This window comes from Acomys minous (genome assembly GCF_964271855.1).
Source record: "Acomys minous genome assembly, chromosome: 12".
In the NCBI taxonomy this organism is placed as follows: Eukaryota; Metazoa; Chordata; class Mammalia; order Rodentia; family Muridae; genus Acomys; species Acomys minous.
In genome coordinates this window covers 79,278,353-79,296,938 of record NC_140493.1, presented here as the reverse complement: position 1 = coordinate 79,296,938, position 18,586 = coordinate 79,278,353, and the positions used below count along the sequence as shown (strand labels likewise).

At 46.6% G+C, this 18,586-nt stretch overlaps 1 protein-coding gene across 2 annotated transcripts in view; it reads left to right on the top strand.

Annotated features, from left to right (window-relative positions):
- VMP1 (vacuole membrane protein 1) overlaps nt 1-3,114 on the top strand; it is an 87,916-nt gene extending 84,802 nt beyond the window's left edge. For both annotated transcript variants that reach the window (XM_084803295.1, XM_084803296.1), the window contains exons 11-12: nt 1,319-1,421; nt 2,340-3,114. In XM_084803295.1, the coding sequence (XP_084659421.1) occupies nt 1,319-1,421; nt 2,340-2,483 (247 nt within the window). In that variant the 3' untranslated portion in view covers nt 2,484-3,114. The remainder of the gene's footprint in view (nt 1-1,318; nt 1,422-2,339) is intronic.
- The last annotated feature ends 15,472 nt before the right edge of the window (nt 3,115-18,586 follow it).

Here is an 18,586-nt window from a genome sequence, read left to right as displayed (position 1 = left end):
GCTATCCTGGAACTCAACTCTGTAGACCAGGCTAGCCTCTAACTCACAGAGATCCACCTGCCTCTGCTCCTGGGTGTGCTAGCGTGCTAGCTGCACTTTGTTTGGAGGTGCTTTGTTTTTCTCTTTTCTATACCATAGACACAAAGTAGGGATTCCTTTAAATGTTAACTGATTAACAGGTGGAAGGTTGATAGGTAATTGATGAGAGAAAAGAATAGCCAGCAGTTGGGAAGTTGTTTCTGCCTGGCAAATATAATATTTTTTAAGTTTTTTTTTTTTAATTATTATGCTTTTGTAAGCAGCAACTTAATTATTCCAGGAAAAAAAAAAAAGGAGTTCACTGGGGTCAGTATACTTTGTGAAATAACACTGGGCACTGCGCACTTGAGCCTTCTATACTCTGGCCCTAGGAAAAAATACAAGCTTATTTGCCTTTTAGCAAATAATAAAGGGTACAGGAAGTAAGGGTATTTACTTTTTCAAAGTTGCTCCACAGTACCCTTTTAAAAGCCTGTTAGCTATCAAAAGAAAAAGGAAGGAAAGAAAGAAAAAACTGGAGCCTGGTAGCTTCAGTTGCCAGACCGGTTTTACAGCTCTAGCTCCACAAACTCTGAGGAACTTGGTTGGTCCAGAGTCTTATCAGAGAGAGCTATCCACACATCTTGGAACAAGCTGTTTAGTAATGTACCGGAGTTTCTGTGCAAACATCCATCATAAAGCATGAAATGATTCAAGGTCCGCAGTTCTTCTTTGTTCCTTTGTTAATCACTGACTTCTGGCTGGGGGGAGGTGCCTCCCGATGTGCTAATGCATTCTTTTTGGATAAGGATGACGCAGGGGTTGTCCTAATAAGGACTTGGATTGAGAAAGCACCTCCTACCCAGCCCCCTGAGAAGATGGGACATTCAGAGGGAGGGCAGTTTCTTTTTTAACTAGAGATGACACAAGCATAAGTCATTTCCTTATTAATCGGTTTAAACCAGTTCTTACAGGAACTAGTGGTGATAAATGTGGGACTTCTCAGAAGTCATTCATTTTATTCTTTGTGCCACAGCAGCGTGCGGTCTTAGCTGCGCTGGCTGCACTGCCCTGTGGTAGCCAGCCGAGGCTCTGGCTCGCACTGCTAGTTCCTCCCAAAGAGACTAATGTTGAAGGAGGGAGCTTCACAGGATTGCTCCGGCTCTGATTGTTGTGTTTTGTTCTTTTTATGCAGTGCCTGACTTTTGTTTTGTTTTTAAGCCTGAGGGGTAAGTGGATTTTCTTTAACGTTTCTCTTGCTTTTCTTCCCACTGTGTCTTTCCTTGGGCTTTGCTTCCAGTGCTGTCCCAGGCATAGGTCCGTCTCTGCAGAAGCCTTTTCAGGAGTACCTGGAGGCGCAGCGGCAGAAGCTTCACCACAGGAGCGAAGCGGGCGCAGCGCAGGTGAGGATCCCTCTGGCTTCTCCCCAGGGCAGCCTCAGGCTCCAGGCAGGTGGGCTGCTCTCCCCACGTCCGGATGGGGTGGCTGCCGCTGTTCACCGTCTCTTAGCACAAGTTGAGGCACCGTGTAGTCTCCCCTGGGCAGTTTATATTTGAGAAACAAGGGTGCGGTAGTGGAAGACAGTGGTTCTGTTGTGCGCAGTGGTGTCTTGATCGTAAATGAGTTATTATTACCTATACTTCCAGACTAAGTTAAAAAGTTAAAGTTTATACTATCACCAAGTATTAGGTAGCATGAATATCCTTTTTCAGGTTTGCTGTGGGAAAGCAACTATTTGCCTTTTTTTCCTTTTTCCTTTTTTAAATAAAGTAAGGCTCCTGCCACAACTGAACTTTTAGCTTGAATAAACCAAGCCTGGCCGGTTCCAAAGCAGAGAGGAAAGAGCCAGTAGGGCTGAGTAAGCAGCAACCTGAACCAAGAAGCCCGGAGGAAAGCAGTGTCTGCCACTGGCTTCAGACTCCTCCCGTAGCCTTTTGCTGCTGTCAGTTGTCCAGACACGGCTCACGTTTATGTTCTAAAAGCAGCTCTAACACTAAAACAAAGTTTACATTTTCTTCCCCTTCCAAGCAAGATCTGCAAGGCTGCTGCAGGAGTAGAGCTAGCCAAACCACTGGGGCACTGTAGAGACCGCTCACCCCCTGTCCCTCTGAAAACTGTCCAGGGAGCAGCAGCTGTGCATCCAGCGGTGATCTCTGATGGCCAAGCGTAGACCTCAGGGTACCTAGAGACCAGTTTTCAATTGTCTGGTTTTCCGGCAAGCCTCGGTTCTCTTCATTCCCTCTCAGGCATGGTAAATAATCTCCTCACTGTTGAAGTAAGGAAAGCCTTTTTCTTGAACTGTTCTGCTTGTTTTCCTGCAGGGAGAAAACTGGCTGTCCTGGCTGTTTGAGAAGCTGGTGGTTGTGATGGTGTGCTACTTTATCCTGTCTATCATTAACTCCATGGCACAAAGTTATGCCAAACGGATTCAGCAGCGCTTGAACTCAGAGGAGAAAACTAAATAAGCAGAGAAAGGTTTTCTCTGCAGAAGTTAGCTTGGCGGGCTCCTTCCTGACATCAGGAGGCCCCTGACCAGGATGGGAGATCCCTGTTTCCACCCTGTACTGATGTTTAAAACGTTCTTCCCGAGAGCAGTTTAGTCCATATTTTACACTGACACACTTTCCCTTTATGTTAAGGTAAGGTCTCCACCCTCGTCATACTCCATTAGGGTGGATGTGGTGTTCACTGCGAGCTTAACAGACTGGCCTTCTGATAACTGCAAAGGGCCCTGTGCTCCACCTGGAGAGCCCTGGCCACACAGAACGTGCGCAAGTATGTCAAGTGTGTCAGGCTTTTTAGTCTCGTCACAAATGATTGGTTTTTCTAAGTCATCAAATGTATATAAGTTATATATATTGGATAGCAGTCTTGCATGTCTATCATGGAACAATTTAATATGCCTTCCTTTCCCACCCTCAAAAAGGCCATTTTATGATGCATTGCACACCCTCTGGGGAAATTGATCTTTAAATTTTGAGACAGTATAAGGAAAATCTGATTGGTGTCTCACAAATGAGTACACCATTTTTTATTCTGTATATTTAGAATGAAGTCATGAAAAACTTTATAAAGACATCTTTGATCATTCCGAAATTGTGTCCGTTTTCTTTAGTGCTGTGGTTTCTTGCTTCTTTTTCACTTCTACCAAGTGAGTGGCAGCCTTGCCAAATAATGCTTACAACCAAAATTGCCTGGGCTTTTATTTATTGCCTGCAAGAGCCACCACAGTGTCTTGTTATGCTGGCCCGGGAGAGCTGAGTGGGCCTGTGAGGTTCGCCTGGAATGGGACTCTCTTTATAAAACAAGAAATGGGGATGTGTAAATCAAAGGACAGTAGCAAGAAACACTTTCACGTTCGTGTTAGTTTTAGCTGTCTGTACTCTGCTTTAACAGACAGCTTCTCTGTGAGTTTCTGTGTTTTATTCTTTATGTGATTTTCCTTTTTGACATTTTTATGATTGACCCTGTTCATCTTGTTTTGCTTGGTAGGAGAATAAACAGCTTTCTTTCCTAGAGTTGGCGTTAAGTTTCGGCAAGCCAGAGATGTTCGCTTTGCTTTAAATCCGGCCTGAGCACCTCTTGCTTGCCAACCGTCGTGACGTCTGCATGGCTGTACCACCTTGTCGGGTAGCTTATCAGACTGATGTTGACTGTTGAATCTTCTGGCAACAGCAGTCGATGGGCTGTCTGACATTTTGGTATCTTTCATCTGACCATCCATGTCAAATGTTTTCATTCAGACATTACCCAGCATCGTGGTTTGCAGTCAGAAACTGTAGTCTTACACCTCCTGACGCTGGAAGTCTTTATACTGTGATACTGCAGCGGTATCACGAGAAAACCTCCTAGGAAATTGGGGTAGTCATCACAATCATAACTGAATAAATCAAATGAAAAGTCACTTCGCCTCATGGATTTTGGAAAGGTTGCACTTAACTGTTGGTTTTTGTTTGGCTGCTCTGTTTATGGGTTTTGTTTTTGTTACCTGACTGTACTTGAAAAAGCAATACCCAAATTAACCAATGGAATTTCTTTTTGTTTGCTTGTTTGTTCATTTATTTATTTTGAGATAAGGTTTTACTATGGAGACCAGGCTAGTCTTGGACTCACAGGGATCCACATGCCTCTGCCTCATGAGTGCTGGGGTTGACTTCATGCAGCACTGTGCAGAGCTTAGGCCAATGTAATTTATGTGTTCTTAGCCACCTAACATTAGAAGCCCCAGTCGAGTCTCCAGTTGTTTCATGTCCTCCTTTCACCTATCTTTTTTTTTTTAATGTGTATTGGTGTTTTGCCTACATGTGTGTCTGTGTGAGGGTGTCAGATCGTGAAGTCACAGACAATTGTGAGCTGCCATGTGGGTGCCGGGAATTGAACCCTGGTCCTCTGAAAAAGCAGCCAGTGCTCTTAACCCCTGAGCCATCTCTCCAGCCCCTCCTTCACCTGTCTTATTCTGTCTTTACTTGGAGAAAGAAGAGGTTAAGTGTGAATTGTATTAAGTCTTTGAGATTTATTTATAAACTTGCTTCAGGATAGAATATTAGAGAAAGGAAAACTGTTCCCTAAGCTGAAAGTCTAGGAGAGGAGTCAAGTCCCACACCCTGTCTGTTTGTCCTGAGTTCCAGCTGAAGCAGTGTGGACCCTTCTGCCCAGCAGTTGCCTGCTTCCATGAGCCGCTAACACCGAGACAGCTGCGTGCCTCAGAGATCCACCCTAGTTTCCAGCCAGTAGCAGTCCTGAACCTTGAGAGGGCTCGGTCATTCGAACTCCCTCTCTACCAATCCCAGCCAAATGTCCCATCAGCAGCTCATACACTCAAGTACTGCCATGGGAGTGGGAGCCAGGCCTGGCTTCCTGGACTCTCATGTATGCATAATCTGGATTGTAGGCTCTGAAGAGGGATATTTTCATTTATTTGGATCATGAGTGCCTAGTCCAGTGGTTTTAAACCTGAGGGTCATGACCCCCTTGGTAAACCTCTGTCTCTAAAAATACATTACAGTTCATAACAGTAGCAAAATTACAGTTATGACGTAGCATTTTATGGTTGGGGAACCGTCACATGAAAGTCACAGCATTAGGACCCTAGCCCTAACAATCTAGAAGAAGTTAAGGCTGCAAATGGTGTTTGTATACCTACTGGGTATAGAAGCACATCCTGTGATGAGTGCTCCCAGCCTCACCATGTCTCCAGCATGCTCTGCTGTCTGTAGCATAACAGCAGCACGGGATTCCTGTCCAACAAGTTGTTCAGCTCTCACACACCAAATATACGCACTGCTTTAAGCTAACGTTGCCGGCAATAAATGTTCCTATAACTCCACTTTTGGTTTTGAGACCGGGTCTGTCAGTGTAGCCCTAGCTAAGAACTCCCTATGTAGAACAGCCTGGCCTCGAACTCAGAACTCCACCTTCCTCAGCCTCCCAAGTGCGGCGGCTAAAGGTGTGCACCACCACACCTGGCCTTAACTCCAGGTTTTTACACTGATGTGTACCTATCATCAATAAGATCCTATTTTTAATCACATGTGTCTGTGTGTGGGTGTGTGCGTGTGTACTACAGTATCAGCAGAGGGCACTAGGAGCTGAAGTTACCGGGTGTTGTGAGCCACTCGGTGTGACTGTTAGGAGCCGGACTAACACCAACACTCAGCTAGTGTGAATTGCTCTCGACTCCTGAGCCATCTCTCTATCCCTTGTCTTCTAAGATGATCTTACACAGAGACAGAAATCTCATCATGTGTTCACTCCGCCAGAAAGCTGCTTGCAGGGTCTCTGGATCAAACCTAGGCTTCCGGCACTGCTGAGCACACACGATAGCTGAGCCACATCCCTATTTTCACATGTTCTCTTGGAGTCTTTGCTGGCTTGGATAGCTTGGATAGGTTTTTGTAGTAAGTGAGAAAGAGTATTTGACCAAACATTTTAAATTTTATTTGAGGTTATTGTGTTTTGGAGGTTATATGTGTGTCTTCCTCCTGGTATTGGGGCTTGAACCCTTAGGCCTGGCTTGCTACATACCTAGCACTGCTAAACTACAGTCCAGCCTGAAAGCTGTTTTATTTTGTTTTTTTAACTACACTTTTTTTTTTTTGTATGAGCATACACATGCCACAGTGAGTTCTTGAAGGTCTAGGGACAACCCTGTGGGTGTCAGTTCTTTCTTCCTACCATGTGAGTCTCAGGAATCAAATTCAGGTCTTCAATCTTGGTGCCAGGCACACCTGCCACACAGCCATTTCATCAGGCCCAGAAAGCATTGTTAAAAGTTCAAATTAGGCCAGGCACTGTGACTCACCTTTGCTCCCTGCACTTGGGAGGCAGAGGCCTTTGATCTACATAGGCTCCAGGATAGCCAGGACTCAAAATCCAGTCTCAAAACAAAAAAAAGTTCAAATTAACTTTGACTTGGTGACACATTCCTGTGATCTCAGCACCAGAGAATCTCAGGCAGTTCAGTATTGGAATCAAAGCCTATACGATGACCTTATCTCAAGAAAGACTGTTGGTTGGGGGTTGGGGGGAGGTTGAAAGAAAAAGAATGTACTAGAAAGTAACAGAAAAGACAACATGGCCAGCTTGAGTAAAGGTGCTGGATGCCGAGTATGACCACCTGACTTCCCTCCTGGGGCCCACAGGGTGGAAGGAGACACTCAACTCCTGCAGATTGTCCTTGGACCTCCACGTACAGAGTGGTTCACACACTCGGACACACACATACTCATTAAATAAATGTTTAAAAAAAATAAAACAAAGAGGCTGGAGAGATGGCTCGGTGGTTAGGAGCGCTGCCTGTTCTTCCAAAGGTCCTGAGTTCAATTCCCAGCAGCCACATGGTGGCTCACAACCATCTGTAATGTGATCTGTTACCCTCTTCTGCAGATAAAGCACTCATAGGCAATAAATAAAATAAATAAATCTTAAAAAAAAAAAAGAGCTTGAAAGAGGAAAATAGCTTTTAGAACCTTAGAATAAACCGAATCCAGATTACTGGCAAATATGCTTACCGTAAAACCACTTAAAAATTACAAAAAAAAATTTTTTGGTGTCATACCTGATCTTTTTTGTTGTTTTCAAGAGAGAGAGTTTCTCTGTATAGTCCTACAACTCTGAAAGCCAGGCCTGCCCTGCCTCCCTAGTGCTAGAATAACAGGCATACGCCACTACACTCGGCCCTGTCGTTTTTAATAGACAGGCACACACATAAAGCTGATTAGTTTTCTTCATAAATAACTTGATTGTGTGTGTGTGCTGGTGGTAGTGTAGCACAGGAGGAGAGTGTCCTGCCTAAGCCTGTCCCGATTCTAGACAGGTAACGCAGTGTCGGGCCTGACATGTTAACTGAGATTAATCTAGAAAGAACTTAGGAATGGTAGTATCCTATCCCCCATACTAGCCAACCTTCTCTGGCATTCTCAGACAACAATGAAGAGGGCACATGGTATGCCTTGTAGGCGTTGAGCAATTTTAGGACTCATCTGCGCTTGGTTGACAAGGGGCTTGGATTCCAGTCAGCTAGAAGGGTTCACCTGAGGTTAATAATGCTTGCCTTGGAGGTGAGGCCTTGAATTGCAGCAAACAACCTACCTACAGGTATTTGCGTATTTAAGCTGTTCCGGGAAGAGATCTTACAAAAGCCTCAGGCCTTTAGGATTGTTAGGGGCCCTGATAGGCAGGTGCCAACTGCTCTTGTTCTTTGACCCACTGGACCTGCACCAATCTGCGTGTGGGTGTTAATGCTAAAGTGAAAGGGAGGTGGTTTTAGATGCCCCTGCTACCCGACAGGATTCATTTCAGATCTCGATTGATTTAAAATTCTCCAGTCAGGAGACTGATCCAAATCCAGCGAGAGTGAGTCAGTTGCAAGTGGCTGACTGGGTCTGGGAACAGACAGAGTGCAACTTTGGAGCATTTGTCATCCACATCGACCAGCCAGTGACGACTGAAACATTGGTTCCTCTCAAAGTAACCTTTTACGTGCACACAGTTGTCCCCTCCAGCTGCACTAACTCAGCCTTGAGCCTCCTGAGGACACTGGAGTCGGTGGTGCGGTGCACTTCAGTCTTTAGCCGAGTAGCTCCTGGAAGGAAGACAGTTTCACGTGGAAATTCCCTTCTCCCGTTTGGAGCCAGGTGTCCGACTTCTTTGTTAACCATTTCCAAATGACTCAAAGGGCAGACAGGAAGTGCTTGGACACACTCCAGCACCATTTCTACACATCAGCCTTTATTTGCATTGGAAACCACATTCCAGGCTCCTGAGACCCCTGAACCACCTAAGCCAACTGAGGCATAAGACCAAGTCAGGGTCCTTAGGGAGTTTCTGGCCTCCTTTGATGGTCTTCAACCCAGAATCTTGTTAATTCTGGGTGGCCTCTGTAACGGTTCTCCTCAACCCCAGCCCAGCCCATCCCCCATGGCTCTAAATGTGGCATTTCCCTGTTGCCACCTCCCTTTTGCAGGACAGAAAATGAGCAGCGGCCTTTTCCCTGGGGCCTCTTTGAACTGACCCAGCTGGACAGCATCGCTTAATTGTGTTCTAGGCTGTTTCAGATCAAAAAGAAAACATGGGATGGTGAGGCATTTGAGAAAGGGATGGCCGTGCCTTCCCTGGAGCTTAGCACTGTTGCCTTCCTCCAGCTCCTCACAATGTGCTGCAGACAAAGAACAGTGCAGTTTCTACTCGTGCCTGAGCCGGGCGCACTGGCCATGTCCAAAAGGAATGGTGTTTTGCTCAACCCAGCCACTTTTCAAGAAGGCTAAAAATAAAAAAGGAAAGCCTCTCTCTCTGCAGCCTCTTCCCACCCATCTGGACATCGCTTGTAGGTTTTTGAAGACGGCTGAGTGCCACAAGGTCAGAGCCTGCACCATGCTCTCAGCTCTGCCTTCCCGCCCTTGGGCCACAGTGGCAGCACTTTGCACTCAGCACCCTCCGTCAGCTCTGACGTGCCCTGAACTAAGAAGCACAGTGGGTTGTTACTCCTTCGGTAATGATTGCTTGCTGTACACCAAACAGCGTTTTCGGTGCCATTTCAAGTACATTGTGCTTAATCATTTAATCCTTACTGCAACCCCAGGAGGGCATGGAGATTACAAGGTTCAGCTGTTTGTGGGTTGGGAGGGCAGGAACAAGGAAGTAGGCAACTAGGCCTTGGCATTGCAGCTATGTAGAAATCAGCGCAAAGGTTCAAGTTGCATCTTGTGATCTCTGAGTTGGTGGAGAGAGGAAGACAGCAGCAAGCCAAGCACTGCCCGAGAAGACAGCTTTTCTGCCTTCCTGTGTCTCAAGAGCTGGTTCCCTCCCCAGCTTAGCCTGTGTGCTCAGGTTCCCAGAGTGCTCTTATCAGACCGGGCGTGGTGGCGCACGCCTTTAATCCTAGCACTTGGGAGGCAGAGTCAGGCAGATCTCTGTGATTTCGAGGCCAGCCTGGTCTACAAAGTGAGTCCAGGACAGCCAAGAAACCCTGTCTTAAAAAAATACAAAAGCAAAAGATAGTTTTTTCTTTAAAGGTAAAGGAATTTAAGAGAAAATTTCCGATTGAGAAGTAAAAGGTTTTTCCTGAGACTGGCATTCAAGCTGCGAGGCAGCTGTGGAAAAGGGGAAGGCATGGCTAATGAGAGAAAACTTAGAAGAAGATACCAAGATTAAGAGGAGCCAGGTGCGGCTCAGCCTGAAATCCCAGCACACGGGGGGGGGGGGGGGGGGGCAGGAGGATGAGGAGTTGAAGGCAAGCCTAGGCTGGATAAGACCCCACCTTGTTGGAAAAAAGAACATTGTGGGAGGCATGTAGGAGAAAGAAGATGAGTGGGTAGTGCAGCGGGGGGTCAGCCTCCCAAGTCGTATTCCGTAGTCTGTTTTTGTTTTCTTGAGGGTGCTTCAGAGCCCTGACAGCGCATGGTAGAGCCTGGCTGCACCGAGCTGTAGATCCAGCCTGTAATGTACCACCAACACAAAGGCAAGTACTTCGTTTACAACCCGTTTGTCCTTTTCTTGTGTTCAATCTGTTTTTGCCACTAGAGCGTTCTCTCTGTAAGGGTCCACTGTGTGTGCACAGCCCACAGCGTGTGGTGAGTGAGTGCTGCAGCCATCCAGTTAGGAGCTACTCACCAAAAGGAGGCTGGGCCGCGGGCAAGAGACGGGAAGAAAAGGGCTAGGGACGTGGTTCAGTGGGTAAAATGCTTGCCCCGCAAGCACGAGACCCTGAGCGGATTCCCCACCATCCATATCTGTACCCCAGCACTGGGAGAGCAGAAGCCACAGGGTCCCCAGAGCTCACTGGCCAGCCAGTGAGTTTCATGAGAGACCCTAAGAAATGAAAGACATCAGTGACAGACACTTGACTTCCTTGCGCATGCACCACACACAAAGATAGTAAGGGGGGAAAGGACATGGCCACCCTCTAAGAACAATTAGTAAAAGGAGGAGCTGCTGTGGGATGTGTCCATTCAGGTTTCTGGCTCCTGGAGAGGTTACCACACGCATGCTGGACTTTACAGGCCCCCAAGCAAATGCCATCCCAGCTTTCCCATAAGCGATAGCAGCCTTTACTTGTGAGCATTTACTGAAAAGATAGCACTGTGACTAGACCTTTGAGTCACAGGAAACGTCAAAACTTCCTTTCTCCTGTTGTGTCCTGCTGGCTGAGCCAGTGTCTCCTCCCTGTGAGGCTGGAGGGCGGTGATTCCTGGATAGACGGTCTTTCTATATAAGGAGAAAAGTTGGGTACAGGGTGTTGCTGTGTTCCCCAGGATGACAGCAGCAGCCACATCCAGGAGCCCAGATGTGTTTCCAAGAGCGAGTGAGGGCTCTTCCCAGCCGCCTCTGCCAAACTCGAAGGTCACTTGCACCTTCTGGAGTGCATTGCGTGGTGGAGGCAGCTTTCCACTTGGCTGCTTTGGTGCTGAGGTTGTTTACATGTTTTAGTAAATGACTTACCGCTTTTTGAAGTTGGCCAAATAGGCATTCAGAATAAATGGCATGTGACCACAATGACACCACTGGCGGGAGCATCGGAGTTCAGCAAGAGGTTTAACTTGTGTATACTCCTGTGGTGGGGAATGGGTAAAAAAGCAAATTTCACTTGCAGGTCCCTACATTGTTTCCAAGGTCCACAAGCTAGGGTTCTCGTGAGGTCTGGCATAACTAGGGCCCATCCTGTGAAGATGTGAAAAGGGGTTCCTGAAGGATGCTTTGTAGTGTAGCAGTCAGTTCTCAGATGCTCTGCATTTGCTTCAAGAGTAAAGGAATCAGGGATGGAGAGATGGCTCTGCTGTCAAGAGCACCTGCTGTTCTTCCAGAGGACCCGGTGCCCTCGGGCCTCTGTGGACCCTGGGCATGTACATGATGTACATACATGCAAGCAAAACACTTATACAAGTAGGCACGATGGCACAAGCATGTAATCCCAGGAGAGGCAGGCAGATCTCTATAAATTCGAGGCCAGCCTGGTCTACAAAGTCCAGGACAGCCAAGGCTACACAGAGAAACTCTGTCTCAAAACAAAACAAAACAAACACTTATAAAGGGCTGGACAGATGGCTCAATGGTTAAGAGCACCAATTGCTCTTCCCGAGGTCCTGAGTTCAATTCCCAGCAACCACATGGTGGCTCACAACCAACTACATTAAGATCCAGTGCCCTCTTCTTGCCTGCTGGCTCACATACAGGCAGAATACTGTAAGATAGACAAATCTTTTAAAACAAACGAGCACTGTACAAAAGAGCCATAGAGGGCTTAGGATGTAGCTTCAGTCATAGAGAGCTTGCCTAGCATGCATGAGGCACTGGGCCCACTGTCCTGTACTGCATAAACAGGGCATGGCAGGGCCAGCAGGTAATCCCAATACCGAGGAGATCACAAGTTCAAGGCCACCCCTCAGGAGATGGCTCAGCAGTTAACACTTGCTGCTTTCCAGGGGATCCCATATACTTACTCTTCTGGTCTCCACAGGCGCCTGTGCACCCATCACCTAAGTAAAAATAAGTTAAAGGTCATCCTTAGCCACAAGAGATCTGGGGGGAAGGGGAATGGAATTTCCTAGTCCCCGCAGAAGGAAGTAAGAAGTTCCTAATTAACTCTTTCCACCCTTTGTTTCAGGCTGACTCACTGGACTAGTCTCTATTCTTCAAACTGTTTCCATGTGGGTGTTAACATCCTTTAATAAATTATTTTCTTCAGCCACAGTGTTGTGTGCCTGAAGCCTCAGTTACTTGGGAGGCTGAGACAGAAAGAAGCATCTCGAGTCAGGAGTTCAAGGCCAGATTGGGCAATATAGCAGAAACAAAGATGCCAGGTGTGGTCGTGTACGCCATAATTCAGCACAAGAGGCAGAAGTAGGTGGATCTTTGTGAGTTTGAAGCCAGCCTGGTTTACATAGCAAGTTCCAGAGCTACACAGACTTTAATCTCAAAAACAAATCAGGGTGGGGAGAGGCGAGGTGGTAGGGATGTAGCCCGGTTCAGGGTGCTTGCCGAGCAAGCAGGAAGTGCTAGTTTCCCTGCACCACATTAACTACACAAGGCAGCACACACCTGTGATCCCAGAGAGCTCGGTGCTGTTTGCTTAGGTGTTTGTCGGCGTGTGTGTGTGTGTGTGTGTGTGTGTGTGTGTGTGTGTGTGTGTGTGTGTGTGTCGCAAGGCCAGAGGAAGGCATTAGATCCCCTGGGACTGGGCCTGCAGACATTGTGAGCCACCAGACTCCAACTGCAATCCACTGCAAGAGCAGCCAGTGCTCTTAACTGCTGAATCGTCTCTCCAACCCAAGAGGTCTCAAAAAAACAAAAGAAAAGTTGGGCATAATGCTGCACCTTTGGCTCCAGAAAAGCCAGGTGGGAAGGAGGCTAAGTGGGAAAAGGTGCTTGCTGTACTAGCTTGTTGACCTGGGTTCAGTCCCCAGGACCCACATGGCAGAAGGAAGGAACCAACCCCCACAAAATGCCTCTGGTCTCCACATACATCCAGAAGACTGGGGTTCAATTCCCAGCACTCACATGGCAGCTCGCAACTGTCTCTGACTCCAGTTCCAGGGGGATCTGACACCCTCAAACAAATACATGCAGGCAAAACATGAATGCATACAAAATAAAAATAAAAATGATTTAATAAAAAATAAAAATAAATGAATTTAAAAGTGCATATGGGTATTTTGCCTGCATGCTGTCTGAACCCACAGAGCCCAGAGGAGAGTCAGATGCCCTGGGACTAGAGTCACAGATGGGAGTGAGCTGCTGTGTAGGTGCTAAAATGGATCCTTTGAAAGGAGAGCCGGTCTATTAACGACTGAACTATCTCTTTTTTGTTGTTTTTGTTTTTGGTTTTTCGAGATAGGGTTTCTCTGTGTAGCCTTGACCGTCCTGGACTCACTTTGTAGACCAGGCTGGCCTCGAACTCACAGCGATCCGCCTGCCTCTGCCTCCCGAGTGCTGGGATTAAAGGTGTGCGCCACCACGCCCAGCTCTCTACAGCTTTTTAAATTATATTTATTACTTATGCATGGAAGGACAATTTACAGGGGTCAGTTCACCCTGTGACTTGGGGGGACTGAACTCAGGTCATCAGGCTTGGCAGCAATGGCTTTTTACCTGCTGAAATACATTGTTGGTCTGGTTTGTTTTTGAGGTATGATCTCATATGTCCCAGCCTGGCCTGGAATTCTCTGTGTAGCCAAGGATGACCCTGAACTTCTGATCCTCCTGCCTCCACCTCCAGAGTGCTAGGATTATAGGCATGTACTACTGTGCCCACTGTCTGTGGTGCTGGGTGTTGAACCTAGGGCTTTCAGCATGCTAAGCAAGTGTTCTACCATTTTAGACACATTTCTGGTTGTGGGGTTTTGTTTTGTTGTTTGACATAGGTCTTCATGTAGCCCAGGCTGGACTTGAACTTGCTGTGTAGCAGAGGCTAGTCTTGAACTTCTGATCCTCCAGCCTTCACTTCCCAAGTACTGGGATTACATACATACACCAGCAACACACAGTGATTTTTTTTTTTTTAATTCTATTTGTGAGGCTGGAGGGAACTGGGCAGTTAGGAGCTTGCTGTGCAATCCTGAGGACCTTAGTAGTCTTCCCTGTGTTCCTGTCATTTGACATCTGTACATTTCTTCTGGTGTTAGAGACCTAAGTTCATCTGTCTGGTAAACATGGAGTCTCTTGTGAGCCAGGCACGTGTGTGGCAGCACAGAACATATCCCCGTTTCTGTAGCCCCTCTCTGAATACTGCCTTTCCTCCAAGTGTTCTGTGGGTGTTTGTGGGATTCAGTTCACAGCCTGATCTCATAAATCCAGGCCTGAGGGTGGGGCTGGAGAGATGGCTCATCGGTTAAGAGCACTGTCTGCTCTTCCAAAGGTCCTGAGTTCAATTCCCGGCAACCACATGGTGGCTCACAACCATCTATGACATCTGGTGCCCTCTTCTGGTGTGCAGGTGTATATGCAGGCAGAGCACTGTATATGTAATTCTTAAATCTTAAGAAAACAAAACAAAACCTGGCATGGTGGTGCATACCTGTGACCCGAGCATTTGGGAAGCAGGTGGATCTTGGTGATTTTGAGGCCAGTGAGGGTTACTTAGTAAAGCCCTGCCTGAAAAACAAACAAAGCAAAAAATCAAATTACTTTTGAAATGCTGTAAGCTGTATGTTTTCGGGGCTGTCATCTTCCTCTCGGTTTTGTTCCCATAGCTTGAGTTCCCTATTTTCTCCATACTGAGCTGACAGTTTGCCGGAAACTCAGCTCCTTCTCCAGCACCATGCCTGTCTGCATGTCTCAGTGCTCCCCACCGTGATGTTTATCTCAGCTCTCTGTGCAAGCATCCTCGCTTGTAGAAATGGGGTCCTCTGTTACTAAGGCTGACTGGGCATCTCCAAGGCACTTCAGGGTATAGGAGCAGGAAATTATTAAGTAAAAGTTATAGACCCTGTTTTTTTCATTCACATTCCTACCCACCCTTCCCCCAAAATTTATTTTTGACTGATGGGGCATGAGGCGGTGTCTTTTAAGTTAGTTATCAAAAGTGACAAGTCGGCTGATAAAACCATATTTGGTGAGAAGATGGCAGAAGAAGAAAGGGTGGACTGCCAAATGTGGGCTCATGGGGAGGGAGCAGTTGGGGAGAGGCATATGGAGCATGTTTTAAAACAAAGCCTTGGACAAGAATTCAAGTGTGCTAAACATGGTGGTCAGAAGAGGAATGCTGCTGCAGCCGTCCCAAGCTGGAGGAGACGTTGCAACACCCGGAGCCCAGGCCAGCACTCCCAGCATTCCCTGTTGCTGTTCTTTCTAGAACTACATTCTTTCCCATTAAACAAAGAAGAAGAAAAGTTGAGTATATACACAGTCAAAAGCAGTAATTAGTCAGAATCGTAGCTCTTACCCATAATGCCTCACTGGATGCTTAGTGCACACCGACTGCACGGCTAAGTGGCTGAATGAGCTGGCTGAGGGCAGGGAGTTCCCACTGAGGGGTTGGGGGGGAAGGAAAGACCAAGACCTTCCAGATGGAGCTGCCGTGCTGGGCAACGGGGAGCCCAAAGCTGCAAGGGCAGCAGAGTGGAAGGGATGGGGTTAAAGAAAAAGGCTCTTGAGAAGAGAGCAAATAGAGGAGAAACAGGATTTACAAAAGGCCTGACAAGAAGCAATCTGCTCACACCTACACACTCTCCCTAGGGTGCACCCTCACTCGGAGTTAACAGATGTTTTGTGTAGTCCAGACTGGCCCACTTGCCTGAGCCTCATGAAGGTTTGGAGTTACATATGTGTGCACCGTGCTTGGCTTTAAAAAGTACATTTCAGAAGTTTTCTGAGTCTACCTGGGAGCTTAGGCCTGCCGGTTGACAAAAAACTGTGAAAACACTATTTTCTAGGGGCTGGAGAGATAGCTCAGAGGTTAAGAGAACTGACTGTTGCCGGGCGTGGTGGCACACACCTGTAATCCCAGCACTTGGGAGGCAGAGGCAGGCGGATCTCTGTTGAGTTCGAGGCCAGCCTGGTGTACAAAGAGAGTTCCAGTATAACCAAGGCTACACAGAGAAACCCTGTCTCAAAAAGCAACAACAACAACAACAACAGAAAAGAGCACTGACTGCTCATCCAAAAGTCCTGAGTTCAATTCCCAGCAACCACATGGTGGCTCATAACCACCTGTAATGAGATCTGGTACATGCAGACAGAACACTGTATACATAATAAATGAATCTTTTAAAAAAGAACACTGCCAGATGTGGCGGTGCGTGCCTTTAATCCCAGCACTTGAGAGGCAGAGGTAGGCAGATCACTGTGAGTTTGAGGCCAGCCTGATCTACAAAGCGAGTCCAGGACAACCAAGGCTACACAGAGAAACCCTGTCTCAGAAATCCAACAAACAAAAACAAACCAAAAAAAACCCCCACTTTTCCGTGTAAACGTTTATATTTATTTATTTTTGGTTTTTTGAGACAGGGTTTCTCTGTGTAGCCTTGGCTGTCCTGGACTCACTTTGTAGACCTGGCTGGCCTCAAACTCACAGTGATCCGCCTGCCTCTGCCTCCTGAGTGCTGGGATTAAAGGCGTGCGCCACCACGCCCGGCTAACGTTTATTTTTAAAAGCTTCAAATATCCTGATATTCACATATGTCAAATAATGGAGTCCCTGGGGGCGAGGTTCACACACATAGGTGGGTCCCGGCTGAGTTTCCTTTTTCATAGTCACCTGCTGTTGATTACATGGGCTTCAAATAAGGATACCTTCACCCGTTTGGACCTCATGAACTCCTGTCTCAAATGTCAAGTGATTTCAACCTCTGACTTCTCTCGTGCCTTCCCTGTAGCAGGGTCCCTGAGCCAGCTCACCCGCAGCGAGCAGCGAGCGCAGCTGCATCATCAGCATTGGTTTTGTCTGGGAAGTTAAGTCCTGGGATGTGCCCAGAGCTGAGCAGTCCTGTCTTGTGAGAATTATGATCTAATTATTTCTCGAGTATATTTGAGTTAGCAAATGCAGCCAGTGGGGTGTGCCTTCTAGCAGCGAAGCAGACCACTTTCTACATTCCTTCGGAATAAGATATAGCCCAGTATTTTAAACCATAGCAACAGTTGATAAGAAAAACAGCAAAAAGGTCATCACTTCCATACAGAAAGAAAGCAGTGGTGCCGAGGACTGTTGTTTTCTATGCAACAGTAAGCCACCTCTGGTAGATTGGGCAGAAATGGCCAATGTCCCTATTTTGCCCCTGTTTTATATTCGTTGATAAGCTGTGTATGATGTATTTTATTGAAACATGTTTCCCACAAACTTACTGCCAAATTCTACGTGTATGGTTCTTCAAAAACCACATGAAACCAATGTGTCTCTGTGTTAATTCCATGTACTTCTGTATTGCCTTGGTGATAATTTTCTTTATTTAACAAAACATGGATGAAGGGTTTTTTGTTTTTTTGTTTGTTTTGTTTTGGCTTTTTGAGATTGGAGTCTTTCTATGTATAGCCCTGGTTGTCTGGAACTCACTCTGTAGACCAGGCTGGCCTCGAACTCACAGATATCTGCCTGCCTCTGCCTCCTGGAGTTAAAGACATGTGCTACCCCTGCCCAGCTATGAGTGAGATTCTTACTGCAGGGCTGACGAGATAGCTCACCTGGTAAAAGTTCCCACCACTAAACCTTATGATCTGAGTGTGATCCTCTGGACACAGAACCGACTCCTCCAACTTATCCTCTGATTTCTGAATCCACACAGTGACAGAAGCATGCCCACATGTGTACACACACTCATACAAACACATGCAATAGGTAGATGCAACTCAACTTCCTTCTATAGCAACTCAAAGTCTAGTAGCCTTTAAAGCAACAACTGAATAATATCAGTTTCTTTTCTGACATTCGACAGTTCACAACAAAATCTGCATTCCCAGAGAGTTAAAGGCAAACAATTATCACATTATCTACTTGTTTACTTAAAAAATAAAATTAAAATAAAAAGCTGGGTGTGGTGGCCAAGTCTTTAATACCAACATGCAGGAGACAGGGGTGGTCGGATCTCTGAGTTTGAGGTTTATTCGGTTTACAGGGTGAGTTTGAGGCCAGCCAGGACTGCACAGTGAAACCCTGTCTCAAAATAAATATTGTATCTAATAGCCCTAACTGCCCTGGAACTTGGTATATGCTCAAGGCTGCCTGTTACTCCTGATCCTCTTGCTGCCATCACCCAAGTACTGGGATTATAACAGTTTGCCACAGCTTCTATTTTTTTTTTCCCTGAACAAATCCTCCTGCCCCAGCCACCGGAGTGCTGCAAGTACCAGGCACACAGCTGCATCTGGCCTAATGTTTTTGTTTTTTGTTTGTTTGTTTGCTTGTTTGTTTGTTTTAGGACAGGGTCTCTCTGTGTTAGCTTTGGCTGTCCTGGACTCGCTTTGTTTATTTTTAAATAGCTATACAGAGTGTCTCAACTGTATTCAGAAGCGATGGTCACACTATAGCATTTGACAACATCTCCCTCTTGTGGTTCAAAGGTAAATACATTTAGAGAATTGTAATTCTCAGACCCAAGTCCAGTGGTTCATGCTTAACACTTGGAAAGCTGAAGCTGAGACT